This window comes from Gossypium hirsutum, chromosome A08 (assembly GCF_007990345.1).
Source record: "Gossypium hirsutum isolate 1008001.06 chromosome A08, Gossypium_hirsutum_v2.1, whole genome shotgun sequence".
Classification (NCBI taxonomy): Eukaryota; Viridiplantae; Streptophyta; class Magnoliopsida; order Malvales; family Malvaceae; genus Gossypium; species Gossypium hirsutum.
The window spans coordinates 289,916-308,018 of record NC_053431.1 but is presented as its reverse complement, the minus strand read 5'-3'; the positions used below and the strand labels follow the sequence as shown (position 1 = coordinate 308,018).

The 18,103-nt window shown below is 30.3% G+C and overlaps 2 protein-coding genes across 2 annotated transcripts; both read left to right on the top strand.

Moving 5' to 3' along the window:
* The first annotated feature begins 5,078 nt into the window (after positions 1 to 5,078).
* On the top strand, positions 5,079 to 5,864 carry LOC107938402 (histone H4). Its single transcript, XM_016871546.2, has one exon. It carries the CDS (start codon positions 5,408 to 5,410, stop codon positions 5,717 to 5,719), a length of 312 nt encoding a protein of 103 aa, XP_016727035.1. The 5' UTR covers positions 5,079 to 5,407; the 3' UTR covers positions 5,720 to 5,864.
* A 6,803-nt stretch (positions 5,865 to 12,667) lies between these two features.
* LOC107938405 (uncharacterized) lies at positions 12,668 to 17,106 on the top strand. Its single transcript, XM_016871553.2, has 11 exons — positions 12,668 to 13,166; positions 13,521 to 13,584; positions 13,815 to 14,008; positions 14,469 to 14,551; positions 14,828 to 14,873; positions 15,255 to 15,311; positions 15,429 to 15,483; positions 15,578 to 15,678; positions 16,034 to 16,097; positions 16,194 to 16,327; positions 16,815 to 17,106. The coding sequence occupies exons 1-11, from the start codon at positions 13,074 to 13,076 to the stop codon at positions 16,986 to 16,988; spliced, it is 1,065 nt and encodes a 354-aa protein (XP_016727042.1). The 5' UTR covers positions 12,668 to 13,073; the 3' UTR covers positions 16,989 to 17,106.
* Positions 17,107 to 18,103: the final 997 nt, after the last annotated feature.

Sequence of the window (18,103 nt, the reverse complement as noted above, 5' to 3'; positions counted from 1 at the left end):
TCTAGAAGGCCCAAGCTTAAGATAGAACCCGGCAATTTTAGTTAATTTTTGTTCCATAAGAAAAATGAGGTGAAATTATGAAATAGAACCTATGTGAAAATGTTTGAAAATGCTATAGGCTAAATTGAAGTGGCCAAATAAATAGGAGTGCAAAATAGGAGGATTTGCATGACAAACCTCCCATTTTACATGAAGTGGCCAACCATCATGTTGTTGTAGACAATATGAGCACTTGATATCCATAATTCATGGTCCAATTTGATAATGGGTTAGGTAAATGTTCCATGATAATGGATTAGGTAAATATTCCATGATAATGGGTTAGGTAAATGTTCCATGATAATGGTTTAGGTAAATGCTCCATGATGGGCATTTCATGTCTTTTGTATTAAAGAATTAAATGGATGAAATATGAAATTTTATTAAAAGAAAAAGGGGTGAAAAGAACAAAGTTTTGTCCATCTTTGTTCATCATAGCCGAAAGTTAGAGAAGAGAAATGAGAGGAGAAAGCTCTTGAATGTTTGGTCACTTGGGGAAGAAAATTGAAGGTAAGTTCATGGTAGTTTGCTTCTATCTTGATGTTCATGAGTTCTTCTTGATTCTACCTTAACTCTTGAAGCATATTTTGGTTTTTGGTTGTGTTGTGAGCATTTGGTCATAAATTAAAATGAAGGAAATGGTTGTTATTTCATGTTCTTTTGATGAAAAATGGAAGATAGGTGAAGTTGAGCTAAACAAATGAGCATGCATGTGCCTTACATGCTAAGGGGAAAAATCAGCTAACATGTTGTGCTTTAAAATGATGAAATGAATATTATACTTAAGTAAAATCATAGATATGTGATGATTGATTGGTGATATACATGTTTAAATAACAAGCATGCAAGTTAGGTGTGAAAGAGTGATTTGGTAATAAATCTGCTTGGGACAGCAGCAGTAATGTGAATTTGGAAAATCACCATAAATTGTGGGAGATGAGTTAGAAGCTGCATAAATTATGTAATTAAAGCTTAATGAGTCTAGTTTCAAATGGAATAAACGAGAACATATTTTGAATTCTGTACAATGACAAATTTGATTCGTAATGAAGAGCGGTCAGATTAGTCAAACAGTGAAACATGAGAAACTTTAAGAAAAATCTGGTATTGATTGGCCATACCAAAAATTCTGAAAATTTTATGGATAGAAGATATATGAGACTATTTTCAGGGAAAATTAACGGCACTTGATTTGGAGTTTCGTAGCTCCAGTTATAAATAATTTAGTGACTGTTGCTCAGGAAGACAGCTTGCAGTGAAATTATGATTATGTGGTAAACATTGACAAAAATTTGTTAATGAGTTGCTTATTGTTTTCTTATAAGCTTACTATGATCTGTAGGTGTGGTTGGCCGAATATTGTAAGGGGTTAATACGTAGTTCGTATTTGAATAGTTAGATTAATGTGTTAGTAATCCAATTGTAGGCAGTTTGTGTGTGGATCTCGTCAGCATATCGTCGCAAACAGGTGTGTAACTAACACCCTCTTATAGACTAAATCGGCACAAGCCGAAAAGCCGAAATGCCGAAAAGTCAGTATTTTAAGATATTGTGAGTGTGTGAATGCTCATGGGATTAATAGTTTGATGTATATGGTAAATTAAAGTGATAAGACTGCAGAGTGCGCGATTCTCTGCATTTCGATATTTTTGGGCTTAATGGGCCAAAAACGGGATAATGGGCCAATGAGCCCAAATTGGTAAGAAAACGCGGTAAGTGTTTCTGATCGTACGTAAATGGCTATGTTATGTATGAAAACCTTAAGAATAGTTAAATTACTTGAATACCCCTATGTATGCAAAATTACCATTATACCCCTAGGGTTACTTTTGACTGAAAAGCATGACGATCTGATTCTGTATGATGTATGCCATGATTATATATCTGTTGCATGGGGACTTGGGTTATACTATGGAGGAAGCGTCCTAGTGGCTATGCCATAATTATCTGATCTGGTGGCTCTGCCACATATATCTGTTCTGGTGGCTCCGCCACAATATCTGTATCTGGTGACTTCGTCATAATATCTGGCAGCCTCGCTGCGATTTTTGTGGTGTGTAGCGGTTGGGTGGGTCGAGTAGTCTCCCCACATGGTGTAAGGCTGGTACGGGGGTGTTATGGATGAATCTGGGTTGGGTTTCTGCATAAACATGTAATATCTGTTCTGTTCTGTTATGGGCCTATGGGCTTTATTCTGAATTCTGTTCTGGGCTAAGGCCAACTTATTCTATTTTTGTGGTTTGAGCTGATATAGGCTATGGTTGGGTTAATTTACACACTGAGTTTCCCCAAACTCACCCCTTTTATTTTCATCCACGCAGGTAATCCCCAACCATAGTGGGCTTGGAGCTGTGAGGGAATTCGGAGTGGCCACCCGTTTTGAAAGTTTGATTTTCTTCTGGTGAACTGGATATCCTTTTATTTACGTTTGAAGTTTTGGGTTTTTAAATGTAATAAGGCCGCTTAATTATTTTTGATGGTTTTAATATGTATTACTAATATAGGTATTACTTATTTTAACTGTTGAGATTAGACAGCTTTAGGGCGCGTTTTCAAAAAAAAAAAACAACAATTGATTTCAAAATAACACGACAACAAGCAAAGCTTCCGCAATGAAAGTATTTTCCAAAATTAATCACTTTTCCTAAAAATGACTTAATCAAATCGGTTTCCTAGAAATATCCACGACGTTAAGGTGTGGCAATGGCGGTATGCATGTCTAGGATTGGATCCGAAGGGAGCTTGGTACTTAAGTAGTCTGATGGACTCGCCACATCTTTTCCGGTTTCCTACCTGGTGCACAGCTTCCATTCACTTTAACCTATAATGAAATTATCTTTTAAAACACTAAGTAAGTTTTTCTGGATCAACAATATAAAATGTTTTGAACGCTTCGATGTGGCATGTCGGATCCGGTCATAACGTCTGGGCTGGGTTTGGGGTGTTACAAAACAAATATTAATTGTTGCCTTTTCAAATAACACAAAATATAATTGCAATGCTTAAAGCTAGCTAAGAGAGTGTTTGTCTAAGGTTAATGACCTAAGTATCTAGAAGATAAGTAATTATCTCTGTAGAAAAACACACCATTTTGTATGAAGCAAATGTAGCATTTATAGCTTTATTAAAAGGATGATACATAAAATGAGATAAAACGAAACATATTTCATCAAAATTATTCTTCATTCATAATTTTGAGAAGAAATGTGACGTTTAAGTACAACAAATTTCTTCTAGTGATAAATTAATAGATCAAATTACTGGCGCCTTACCAATTATAGCATTTGAAAGACTAGTATATAAAATCGAAATGCACTGATTCAAAAATGTGAAGTGACATTGTCACTAAAGAGAGGTCAAAACATATCGTAGTCATTTCCTTTAGTCGATGTTTTGTTGCATTGGATTTTTCTGTTAAATATTTTTAACAATACAGCTTCCAATAAGAGATTGGGTATTATTTCTCATTTATCAAGTTTTTATATTGTAGGAGTAAATATCAAACTCTATATGAACTTTGGTCCAATATGCATACAAAAATAATTATATTAATCTGATATGGAAATAAATGTATGTATTCATTTATTTAAATATAGACTTTTGAACAAAATTAAAGTTTCATATATACATATGAACCACAATTCAAATTTCATGAGTATAATTACACCAAATCAATGTGCGTCTATCAAATTACACATTAAACAAAAATTCAGGTATAAATTTAATATATTTATCCCTTATATAATAAAATGGAGAAGATGATATTTTTTCACAAAAAAATATATTTTAAATAATTAAATTTACAAATTGGAAATTGATACGGGCTAAGGGTGAGTTTGGATGGGCGGTGCGTTTACATGCGGTTAGTGTAAAAACAACGGTGGCGGTGAGATTAGATACTGTAGCGACACTGTAGCGTGAGATAAAAAGTAAGCTAAATGTACCGCACCGCACCCAATCGCCCATCCAAACCCACTCTAACATCCTTATAATACCTCATGATAAAAGTACGGGCAAATAAAATAAAACATTTCTTTAATTTTATGAGATCGGTTTAAGATATAAGATTTTATATTTAAAAATTATTTTAAAAAATTAAATTTATTTGAATTTCAATACGTTAATTCATAAATTTAAAAACTTTTTCAAATGTTTTAAAATTTGTAAAAAAAATTATAATTTTTCCACTTTGTAATCTTCATTTTTTTTAATCAAACCCGTTATACTCACTTTTTTTTAAAAATAAATAAATAAATAAAAATAACTTTTATATTTAACTTTTTTTTCAGAACAATATGAAAAAAACTAATTACTGGAATAATACAAAATTTTAATTACCTAATTTATATGAATGAAGCATGAGAATACCAAATAATATGATAGTTGACTATTTGAGTTTATGATTCTATTGTATTTAATTATGATAGAATAAATGTATCATTGTCATCCCAAATAGTTAGCCGCCATGTCATTTTTGAATTATCATACATGTTAGTTTGTGTGACTTGAATCTCTTCATTTGTTGAAGAAATAAATATAGTGGAACACTAAGAGGATTTCTGGGGGCGAGAGGCCGAGGGCCGAAGTACGGACCATGCCGCACATAAGTAGAATCCATTTAGAACTACACTTATTCTATTTAACATTGATTAGAATATAATTTTTTAATCTTTAAAAAGATGTAGTTGAAACTCTTCTGGTATAATTCGTTTTTCAACATTAGGGAATTTATTTCCCTCTACCCGTGATTTTTTTCTAAAAGGATTTTTATGTAAAATTTGTATTTGTATTTTTCTTATTTTGCAGTTATTCTATTACCATTATGAACGTATATTATAACAATACACATTTTATATTATTCTGGTATTCAATTTTTTTTCCATATTAATTAATTTTTTTTCCATATTATTATATATTTCCAATCTAATAACACCTTAATTTTTATTTTTTTAAAACTTTAGATATTTAAACACGTGCAAACAAAAAAACGGAAGCATTCCCTTTTAATTTGCGTTTGCATCTTCTGTTTTCCCGCTGTCCGCGAAAACGAAATCAAAATCAACTCTAAAACATTTCTAGCCCGCCTAATTTAAATTCCCCAAAACAATTAAAAACGCAATCCGCGTCACATTCCATGTAAACAATATCAGCCGTCGATCACAATCCTATCTATGGCTCATACATAACCCTTCCTTTTACACGCGGATCGAGATTTCCAGCCTTCGATAGAAACTAGAAACTTTAATCGCATCCACTCCTTTAAATATCCTAGAATTCCAATCGTCAAGCATTCGCAATTGTTTTCCCTTTGCTCGTAATTCATTTCGTTGTAAATTTGTTTCCGTAGTAATCATCAAATCTTTCGAAGATGTCAGGCAGAGGCAAGGGTGGCAAGGGGCTCGGCAAAGGAGGTGCCAAGAGGCATAGGAAGGTTTTAAGAGACAACATCCAGGGCATTACTAAGCCTGCCATTCGCCGTTTGGCTCGTCGAGGAGGTGTCAAGAGGATCAGTGGCTTGATCTATGAAGAAACTAGGGGAGTATTGAAGATTTTCTTGGAGAATGTGATTCGTGATGCTGTGACTTATACCGAGCACGCCAGGAGGAAGACCGTTACCGCCATGGATGTTGTTTATGCCTTGAAAAGGCAGGGCAGGACTCTCTATGGTTTTGGTGGTTAAGTTTAGGATCATTCTTAAGTTCTTAACTGTAATGCCTTTAGATCTTGACTCTAGATCTATATCGTTATGTACTTGTTTGTGTACTCGAGTGATGTTATAATGATTTGTAACCTTAAGATTGATCGAATAATTTTCATTTGCAAAACTTTCTTTGGGTATTCCTTTGTTTCTTGCAAAACTTTGAAGCCATGGTTTTATTTTAGTATGCATTCATACCTGCGAATGATCTTGTTGAATGGTTTGTTGTTGGCAGTAGCCAATTCATTTGTTTTAGCAGCGATTTGCTTTTTTTTAATTATGGGTTGAAGTCGGAAGTTGAGTGAAAGTTGCTTAGCTATCGATTTTCTAGAGGAATAACTAAGAGATTTTTACTAAGAAGTAAGTAATTATCTATGATTGAGCATGGTATTTTTCTTGGGTAGTGACGCATACTGTTTCGCGCAACTATATGACAGTTTGATGATCTTATCTACACTCCATAACACTCTGAAAAATAAGAAAATTCATGTTGGCTATTTTGCAGATTAGTTGCAAGCCATTCCTCGAAGTCCCTGGAAAAGGACGAATCTTGCTTCTTTGTTGGAACAAGCTGCGACCAACCTCTTTCGTCGGAGTATAATCTCCTACAGCATGCAAAATATCCTCCATAGTTGATCTACTATCGCACAATAATCATCATTTGCAATTCCACGCTTTAGTGTCTCCACTTGTGTTAGTTGTCGTTGCTAGAAAGCCAATCAAATGAAAGTCCGAACCCTTTGAGGTCCTTTGTACTTCCATGGTAATTTCCAAATGTCAACCCGCGAGTTCCACGAGTTTTCCTTGATCAACTTTTAGGCACTCTTGATAGAAAAAGAACCCATTAAGGCGTCCACCCATGCAACTCTATCTGATCCGGCCGACTGGTGTGGGGGAGGGATACTAATAATATGATTTAGGATCTCGTCCGGCAACCGTACACGGAATAGATCTAAATTCCATGTTCATTCCTTTGTTACCATATCTCGAAGGAGATAGTCCACATCAAGGTTATTTTGTGAAGGAATATGGTTCAACAAAGGGCTAACATCGGAGATCCAACTATCCTTCCAGCATCTAATAATGTTACCATTTCCAACTGACTAGATGATATTCTCACGAAGAAGGGGCCAAATCCTCGAAAGAGATCTCCAAAGATAGGAACAATTGCCTCGACTGATATCAATAGGTACACCTTTTTCTACCTTGTACTTTGACATGATAACATGAGCCTAGAGAGAATTAGTATTTTTTATTTATTAACAACATTGGCTTTAGATTGATTGGGCTCATTTTGAGAGGAAAATTATGGTTATTTAGTGTTTATATCATTTATATCATTTTAAGCAAAAAAGTTGATTGAGTTTTAGTTCAAATGGTATGAATATGATTACCAATGTAAGAAGATGTGAATTTGATTATGCTGCTTGTTTTCTTATTTATGGATTAGAGAAGTTATGGCAAAAAGAGTTAGATATAATAAGAATTTATAATAAAATTGTTAAAAAACAAATAAAAATAATTTAAAACTTGTTCTAAATTATTATTGTTATGATACTTGTTATTACCAACTCAAAACTTGAATGGGATTTGAGTGGGTTCAGGTCAGATGCCATTGAGCTTGTATAATAATAGGTGTTTAGAGGTGGGGTACTTATACTATTCTATGAAGTGACATGTGAGATCACGAAAGGAACCACGTAAACGCTTATAAAGTCTAGAGTTGAATATTTATTGATATACATAGAACTTACTTAATATGTTATATCTATGAATAATACCTATATCATATAAATAGAGAGCATCACCATCTAAAAAAATTAAACAATTGTACTTTTTTTAAATTTAATTGTATTTTAATTTCAAAAAGTTTCATTCTTAAAATTATAGATTTAAAAATGCAAATTCTTCTAACTTTTTTGTTCAATTACATAAATTTTTTTTATAAAATTATCAAAATTATTATTTTTTAATTTAAAATGTTACATCATTAATTTAATATTAAAATTGTATTTGTGTTTCCTCATGATTATGTGTCCTTTCAAAGTTATGATTAAAAAAGAAAAAGTTGTGTGGATGTGTTTGCATTTTGCAATCACATGGGAAAATTGTGCATAAGTTTTGTAACTTTAACTTGGATTTGAATAAGATTGTAAAACTATGCTGTGTAATGCATGGGGTCTACATACTGAGCCATTGTAGAGGGCAAGTAGACCATAAACGTGTCTTTTGAAAATATCAAATGGTTCCTGAAACATCGTTGCCCCCACTCTGATTCTTTTCTGCTATTGAATTTGACTCATTCAATCACACTTCACATTTGTCATTCTTTTTTTATATTTTTTCAGGTAAATTCCACTAAAACAACTTAAACTCCAAAAACTTTACAAAATATCCTTGATTTTTTTTCATTACGGAAAAAGGAAAATGGACGGTGATTGCACAAGAAAATAAAAAAATCTCATATGAATAGAAGGGAAAGCTGAAAATGGTAAGCTGGTCCCACATTGGATGATCAGAGGGCCCCTTGCAGTTTAAATCATCCGTACCTAATCCATGTCATTGCTACTTTCTAATTCCGAAGATTTTGTAAGATTTTTTTAATGAAGGGTTTAGATAAGTTGAAGTATGAGTTTTTTATTGCTTTTAAAAAGTATTTTTGAAAAGTATTGTGAAAAAATAGTTTTGAGAAATATTTTTAGAAAAATTTAAGTGTTTGATATTGCTGTTAAAAAGTATTTTTGAGATGTAAAATGTTTATTTTAGACATGATATTATAAAGTAACAAATATGTATTTAAATAATTTTTAAATTAGTTAATATTATGATATTTTAGTAAAAATATAAAAAAATAATTTATTATAACTTATTGTTAATATTTTAATATATAATATTAATTTTAAATATATCTAAGTAATTAATATTAATTATTTATTAAATTTAATTAGAATATATAAACTATATTTAAATATTTAAATATAATAATTAAATATTTGTAATTAGATATTGACACAATTGTATTATTTTAAAAAATATTTTTTATTTTTAATTAATGCTTTTAACATATTTGTAAAACTCATATAAATAACCAAGAAAGAGAACACAAAATAATAGCATCAAACACATTTTAAGTAAAAAAGTAAGGCTAAAAAGGTAAAATAACAGCTAAAAGTGCTTATTGGTTGAAAAAGTTAAAATTTATTGCTTTTTCATATCTAAAAAAACTCATCTCAAAAGTTAAAAAAGTTGCTCCAATGATATGCGTTCTTCATTGCTTTTAAGAGAAAAGCACTTTTTTTAGAAAAAGTTCATTTCAAAAACAATGGAGAACACACCCGAAGTGAAAAGTATTGATATTATTAGTAATAATTATGAAATGGATAATAATTTTTAAAGATATGATTTATCTATTTTTTATTTGTGAAAGGCTGGTAAGTTTAATTTCGATATATTTCAAGGGAATTAAATAATGTTGTAAATTGCTTTGCGAAGATGGCTACTGGATATTAAAATGTAATTTGTACTTTTATTGAGACTCTAACAAGTGTTTGAGCATTGTTATTGATTAATTTTAAGCAACTCAAAATCAGGATAAACTTCCATTAGAGCTATATTGATATAGTTTATTTTTACCAAAAAATAATAATTTCTGATAATTTGACCAGATTTTCAAGCTAAGAAATTAATTAGAAAACTTAACACCTTTCATTCATCCTTAGAGGTTACGAAAAGGCGATTGTAGAAAGAGTAGAAGTGAACACGCTACATGTGATGGACATTGGGAATTAAAGAAATTAGAAAGCAGTGTTGTAATAAGGAAAAATGAGACAGAAAAGTTGTAAACATTACAAGAAAGCCGTAGTCAAGTATGATGGGGTCGATTCAGAGAAGATTGAATACACAAATTTACGTGAAAAAATCATGAGTAGAGGATACTTTACTAAATGAGTAAAAATTGAAAGAGTATTAGATGAAGATAATCTCAAGAAATAAACCCTAAATCCTGAAAGAACAAAGTACTCTAGTTAAAACCCGAAATTCTGCAAAACTCACAAAACTCTCTTAATCTCAAAGATGATGAAGATGATTATTCTAAGTTACAACAACCCTTTTTATAGGCTAAATTCGTAGATTAAATATGACTAAAATAACTTAGATTAATCAGAGTTTAATTGGGAAGCAATAGCGAAAAGAAGAAAATCCAGTTGAATTGGGGAACACATCACCACGTCGTAACGTCACATGCTCCTCGTCAAGACATGGCCAATCTTCTCACTGGGACATCGTGGCCGTCTTGTCGCGACGTCGACTCTTTCCCATCACAACGTTGACTCATAAATATGAGACACTCCACAAAATAATATCGTTTTTATAGATAAAGAATTACTCGCATGTTTTGAGAAGTAAACATACCATCTGTTTGATCAAAAAAATATATTTGTTTTCTAAAAAAAAAGTTTAGAAATGATTTTTTTTTCAATATTATTCGCATTCTGTGCATTTAAGTTAAGCTTTTAAATATGGTATTTGAATAAAACAATAGTTAAAATTCTTATAAAATACATGTTTAGTATAAATTCAAATCGTGTTATCCCATTCCTTAATATTGTATATATAAAAAAAACGATACTTTATAATCGCTTTCCATAATTAAGTCATGATAAATAAAAAATAAGTGTCTCATTTGAGTTAAAATCAATGTATGAAATTACAAAATTAATCAAATTTAATGTATAATTATAAAATTTAACCCTTTTTTATCATCTTAAACCTTTATTAAACATTTTTCGATAAAATTTAATCTTTTGTTTTAATCATTTTAAAAGATTATAAACAAGACTTCAATTATTGAACATTCGGGCTAATAATTTTTACTATCTTCTCCGCCATTCCCATGCATATCAGTTTATAGCGTTGAGTTCCGCAATTAATTGAAAAAGATAAAGGTAAAGATGATACGCAATGTCACATTCGTGTTTTGGCAACGTGGTCAATGATAAAATTTGATCCAAAGAGCAAATCCAAGAGTTGGCAAACCAAAATTTTGACATAATTTTTTTTAAAAATTATTATTTGTTAATTAAGCATCAATTTAATTTAAAAAGTTATTAAAATATCCCTAATAAAATTATAATTGCTTTAGCTATGAATATAACTATTCATGTATTGGTTTATCTGTTCAAGCTTGAAGATCTGCTCGAAATTTGGGAGAGTTTGGGTAAAAATTTAAACCCATTTAAAATATCAGTCAAGCTTGAATTTAAACATTTAAAGCTCAAATCTGGTCCGACTCTGCTTGTTTTTAAGTTTATAATACTTTATATTATGTTATTTTTATATATTATATAATTTAGAAAAGATTAAAAAATAAACCTCTATTAAATATATAATATTATTGTAATATAAATATTAAAATAATGTTAAGATGATTATATAAAAAATTTCAATAAATAAAAAGTACAAAATTTTTATTAAATATTAAAATAATATAATTTTTATAATTTTTTTTAAAAATAATATGGGCAGACCTAAAATGAGTTTGGGTTAATCTTTTGTAAATATGGATAGGTTTGGGTAAAATTTTATACTCATATTTCGGGCCAGGTCGAGTTTTGAGTAAACATAAAGTATATTAATATCATGTTTAGGCCCAACTTGAATCCAACCCGACTGATCCTATGAACACCTATAATTATGAACCAACTTAATTAGAACAATTATCAAAACACCCCTAATAAAATATAGAAACAAAAAGGAAAAAAAATGTTATTTTTTTAACAAACAAAATTTTTTTTTCTAAAAATTAACATCCACATAATAAATAAGTACAACTGAAAATCATTATCCACTTAGAAACTACTTCTTAAAAAAATAATTTATTTTACCAAAAAAAGTAGAATATAATTATTTTCAACAAAAATAAATAATATTGAACGTGGAAAATATGATGAAAGTCTAAAGTCTAAACACTTCTGTTTGCACTTAATTTAATGAGACTGGTTATGCTTCGAAAGATTTTAATTTACCCCCCACCTACCCAACGCAAGAAGCCTTCATTCAACGCTAAGTTTAAAGGCATCCAGAAATGGCGCTATTCTTCATTCAATCACTCGTGTTGACTGCTGTTTAGCTCTACCTTTCTTATATCGACTACCCCCATATAAATAACATTTAGATTTAGATTGTATTTTATTTTTTTATTAAAAATAAATAAATTAATTATTGTATGTTAAATTAAAAAATAAATTAGTTATTTCTGTTAAAAAAATTATTCATTTATTTAGTTATTTCTGTTAAAAAATTATTCATTTATACTTTAAAAAATCAGCGTGAATAATAAAACAACTAAACAGTGACACGTGGCATGTTATATATACATGAAATAACTTTTAACAGTAAAAATTAGATGAAATTTTAATACAAAGACTAGTTCACTTTTTAATCTAACGTATAGAGATTAATTTATCTGTTTTTTAATAGAGAAGACAAAATGTAATAAAACTATTAATACAGAACTACCATGATACTTTTAATACCAACTATCTCATAAAAAATAAAAAAAATGTAAAATGTTACATAATAAAATTGAGTAGTTATTTATGCGTGTTATTTTAAATGGGTTAATTTTAGAAGATTTTCAAAATTCATTAAATATCTAGATTAAATAATATCATGTGATCTGATAAATAAGTAAAAATAACATACATACTTAATTGAGATAAAAAAATTAAGTATCAAATTAAACATTAAAATTAATTTTAAATATTTAATTAAAAAAATAAATATTGAAATTAAATTTAAATCATAGAAAAATAAATTTAAAAAAAATCAAAGATGAGAATTACACGTGGCCCAATAATTTAAATAACTAATAGCTGTAGTTTTACAATCTTCATTGGGATAGTGACTATATAATAATTTCACGATTCTGTTTATCAAACCAAAAAACGCAGGGCATCTTGACACCAAAATCCTTGTCATCGCTGTCCTTTTTTGCTTCTTCTCAACTCAGCTCAACTCGCCTCTACGCTCAAATCTACTTTCGCTTGCAGTTCCCTTCGTTATTAAACAATTATTGTATATATTTATTTATCTAAATCCACTGCTTTTTTGTACTCTCTGTTTGTCGGTAAAGAGTTGAAACGGCTACTGCAATTCATTTAACGAAGAGAAGCTTTTGTTTCGTTGAGAAATAATCCAAACGCTTTTTTTCTGAGTTCGTTGATTTCTTTTTTGTTTGGATCAAACTCAAAATTCAAAATTCTTCGCTCTCAAAATTCATAGATCTTTTCTTTTCTTTCCTTTTCTTTTTCACTTTTAAGATCTTCACGTAGAAATGCAGCATCAAGAAGGAGAAGCTTCTCCTAGGCGTCGAAGTTCCGCTTATCTCAACGCGCTCTCACTAGAAATCGAGAAAAGACTTCAGCGGGTGAGTTTTTTTTTCTTCTCACCTCTTCTTTTTGTTTTCCTGTTTGTTTCTCGGGATAATGTAAGGAACGACGAAATGATTTTTATCCTTTTTAGATTTTCTTTTTCTTTTTATTTTTTTTCAAATGAATCTTATATTATTTTCCTTTTTCTTTTCTGAAATCGGGAAATGTATTTGTGTGCGTTTAACTTCTTTTAGTAATCATTTAATGTTGACTAGCGCCAGAGTAATTATGAAATGTAATATAAGTAATTTTCTCTTCTTCTTTTTTAAATAAAAATTTTCTACTGCTTAGAGCCTTTTGATCGATATATATATTCAATTTTTTTATTGGCATTAGCGGCTTCATCTCAGAAACGCAGCTCATTACAAGAATTATTCGCGGATCTAGCTTTGGAAATCGATGATCGAGCCAAAGGTTAGCTTAGACGCGGTCAACTTCCTCTCTTTTTCTCTCTCGGTTTTTTTTTTTGTTAGTTTTATTTTTTCTTACTAAGATTTACATCAAATTAAACTTAAACTAGTTAGTCTTCAAATTCTTGTGCCTTTTAATTGATTAAAGGATGAATATATATGAATACTATTTACTCGAGCTTGAGGATTTGATGGATTTCTCTTATTGGTTTTTGTATTGAAATTGAAAAACAGATATAATTCTAAGTAGAGAAGATCTAATATCGTCTCCGGAGTACAGTGTTAATGATCGGTTATGCTTTTATGATGTCCTTGCTAATTACTATGTTCGAGTGCCCCTTCGTGGAAAACCTATCCTTGATTTGATTGTGCAAGTATGGAGCCAATCATTTGCATCTCACACTTTCGCCCTTTTATTCCATAAATGGGTAAGCAAGACTCAAGATTACTTCATAGTTCTTTTGCCGTTTCAAATGAATCGTTTGTGAATACATTTGTGTGGGTGTTGCTGAAATGGTTGGTGGCTTTGCCATGTGCTAATTTGGAGTGAAAACTGTTCTGACTAATTGGAAACACCTTTTGGTTTTGAAAACAATCTACATTACATTATACAATACATTGTTCTTATTGTTTTGTTGGCTTTATTCCCTGTTTAAGCACATTTTGGGGTTAGTAGTGATATAGAAGTGCAGATATCGTGAGTTCTCTGGATGAAAATGGCCATAAAAACACCGGTCATGGCATTTTATTTATTTTCATATCAAACAGTGCTCAGCAGTTATAATAATTGCTTTTACTATATGTTCTAATTCAGATATCTTTGCATTCGGGATTCACCAATGTTGTTTTAATCAGTGGATGATTTGCAATTTTTTTTTCCTTCTGCAGTTGTTTGAAGTTGAACTGGATCATGCAGATGTACTACTTCGTTATTCCTCTGCACTTGTTCAGGGCGCAACAAATGTTCTCTGGTAGGAATACAAATTCCGAATCTTTGTACTTCCACAAAGTATTCTCGTCTGCCGCATATTCTAACATGGATATGGGGATATAATTCTTCAAAGATCTTCCAAAGACTTTTAAAAAACTGAATATACTTGTATATGACTTTCGCACCCTAATCCAAGAAACATAGCTAGCTTTTGAAGTTGACATTATTAATATACGGTCATTTTTTATGAAAGTAGCAGCATAACTCTTGGCCTGATAATGTTATCTGTTAAGTTAATTTTTGTGATTGTATGCAGGATTGATATCCAATCAAATGCCAGGTGTTTCCAGTCTCTCTTTAAGGTAAACTAAAAAGACACATATTGGGGCTTTCTTTTATGGGTTAAATCAATTTTTGGGCCTGATCTTGGAAATTAATTTCACATTGAGGCTTAAACTTTATGTTTCCATATTAATGTCTGAACTTTTTTTTTGTTTCAAGTTAATCCCTAATATTTCATTGAAAACTCTAAAGTTCAACCCTAATGTGGGAACAATTATCAAGTTTAAGGGCTAATTTGAACAAAAAAAAATTTAGGCCCCAATGTGACAAGAATTGCCTAGTTCAATCTCCAATATAGAAACAATTACCAAGTTCAGGCCCCAACTAGTGATTTAACCTTTCTTTTATTATTCTTTTTGAGAGAAACTATTTGTTGAACTTTTATCCTCCTATGGACTCAGTACCTTCTCGATGAAGTTGCATTGGAGCCTACACGGTTAAATAAAATTCCAGTACAGGTCAGTTATTTTTACTTTTATGTCAAGTTTTGCATGCTGACATATAACTACCATGTTTTACCCTCAAGACCTTTAATGTTTTGTTACTATTTACCATCAATAATTTGTACCTTTCAGGCCCAAAGGGATCTTTACCTTTTACTTTCGAGGTTCATATTCTTTTATAACGCAGGTTGGGTTGCTTTTTCTTCCCTTTGAAGCCTTGATTTTGAACAATAATGTACATAAATGGAATGTCCATTTATGATTTTGGACTCTATGTGCAGTTGAAAAACTTGAAAGCTTCTTGAAGCTATGCCCCACATTTCCAAATGCTATATTGGTTGGAGGACCAGCAGATATATTTGTGACTGAAGTAGCTGACCAGGTGAACTTCCATTTTTATATTAAATAGGGTTGAATCTCAAAATTACACGTAATTTTATTGTAGTATATTTATATAAATAAAACTTTGATTGCCGTTCAAATATATACATGGAACCTTAAGTTTGATTCAATCGCACATGTTTAAATAAATACGTCAATTTATTTTTATGTTAGATAAATATAATTATTTTTTCATGCAATATGCGTTAGTATAGAATCACATAAAATCAGAGTCTATAACATTACACATTAAACCAAAATTCATATATAATTTTAAGATTTATCCGTATTAAATACTATACATTTTAATGATCTTGTTCTATGGCTAACATTATTGAAAAATTTGTATTAGCCAGCTTCAAAAATTAAAAGTGGAGCCAGTCCTGCTGCATTATCTTGTTCAGATTAAAGTTCTTGGGGGTATTATTACTACCAACTTGTTCTAGGTTTTTGGGATAGGTATTCAACTGCTTGATTATGAGCTTAATGTCATTTTCATTTTTATTCTTTTGGCAGGAATGCAACTGAGAGTTGCAACAAGTACGAGGTTGAAGACTTGTTTGTATAACTTTACCTCACCCGGTGGCCCAATGTATCCTACAAGGGCCGTGCGTCATGCAGCTTGGGATGCCTTGGATTTGCTGTTTCCTGTGAGTATAATACCCTTTTTTAAAAGCAAATAACCATCTAAGAAAGTGGGTGACTTGATTCCAGCGTAACACTAACAATTTTGATTAAAATATTAACGTTATTTAAAAAAAAAAGCTTCTCTTAATTTAAAAAAATAGAAAACAAATTCAAAGTCAATATTTTAATTGAAATCAATGATCCTTAAAAAAAATAAAATAAAATTCTCATTTAAGCATCTAAATTTTTTTCAAAGTTCTAATTAGACTTAACAATATTTTTTCTTTAGATTCTCATTAAATCTCTCTTGTTTTTAGAAAATTTTTAGTCAGAACCATTGAACCAAATTAGAGTATAGTGGGGAGACTAAAACAATTATTTGACTTTTTTCTTTTTTAAGTCTGATCGGATATAAAAATCCGTTCAAATTTATATAAAAACATTCTTTTATATAAAAATCCAGCTGATTGGATGGTTTGACATGAATTGATTCATGATTGAAATGTGCAGGTTGGACGTTACCCTCGACATCTTATAAACATGTTCTTTAGATTATTATATCCCTGGTATTGGCCATCTTCATGTTGGAACTTCATATTGTGTTACATCAAGGCCATGTTTTATTGCTTGTTGAGGTTGATCTTCTCTAGTTGGGGAAAGCTTAGAGAGCCTAAAAGAGCCTAAATCCATTACTTTTTAATCTACTAATTCATTATTGTGTAATAGAATCAATATGAATTACGCTGTATTGTATAATAATGGATAAAAAAGTAATTGAGGAAAGCTTAACCTAATTTTTATATTTCTATTGAAATATTATTGATAAAAAGCTCATTATTAATAGATTTGTATATGAAATATAAATTTAAAATATTTAAAATATAAAAACAATTAATTATAACACACTAATAATATTTTGTTATATTAAATATACATTTTAAATATTTTTAAGCAATAAACATGGTTTATTTCTTATATTTAATTTTAAATATTAATAAAATATAACCATCACAAATTCAAATGTATAATGTTATATATTTGAAATATATTAATAAAAATATAAATGTAAAACCCAATATAAATATTACATAAAATGCATTCAAAATAAGAACTCAAAAAAATGTTCTTATTTTTTTCAAATGCAAAAGCTAAAAATTATAGCTTTCGTGTTTACGTTCAAAAGCACTTTGTAATGTCAAAACTATCTGTTTAGTATTTGCTTATGCTTAAGACTCAAAAATGTTTTTAACCCAAAAACACTTGAAAAAGCAATATGAAAACAAAGCCTAAATCAATCAGCAAAATTTGTTAATACAAAACGATCTTTTTTAACTTTTTTGATTCGATTCCAACAAAGATTACGATAAACTAAAATGCGCACTTTCCAGTTTCATGAATGGCGAATTGTTTTCAACTTATGTTTACCAAAATGTAAACAAATTGAACCAAAACGATAACGAACTTGAAATGTATGAGAAAAAAGAACATACATGGCACACAGAAATAAGTATACTGCTCAAAATTAACACATAATTTATCTGACCTAGATCTTACATGGATGAGATGCATTTTTAATTTGGTAAAACAGAAAATCCATATGCACTAAAATCTATGATTAGCATTCAATGACATAATGATGGAAGTCGATTAAGAGCAGCACTAGGTTCAAAACTTGTATATCAATAAAGAAAAGATAAGGCACCGGCAACTCACCAACCTGATGGTCCGAATGTTCCGGCTAACTCGTACAGAGATGGCAACCATAAGAAGAACCAATACTCTTTACCATAGCGTGGAGC

Coding starts and splice junctions, on each gene's coding strand:
- LOC107938402 (XM_016871546.2), top strand. CDS start 5,408: ATGTCAGGCAGAGGCAAGGGTGGCAAGGGGCTCGGCAAAGGAGGTGCC.
- LOC107938405 (XM_016871553.2), top strand. CDS start 13,074: ATGCAGCATCAAGAAGGAGAAGCTTCTCCTAGGCGTCGAAGTTCCGCT. Junction 13,167..13,520: donor TCGAGAAAAGACTTCAGCGG/GTGAGTTTTTTT, acceptor GCTTCATCTCAG/AAACGCAGCTCATTACAAGA. Junction 14,009..14,468: donor CCCTTTTATTCCATAAATGG/GTAAGCAAGACT, acceptor TTCCTTCTGCAG/TTGTTTGAAGTTGAACTGGA.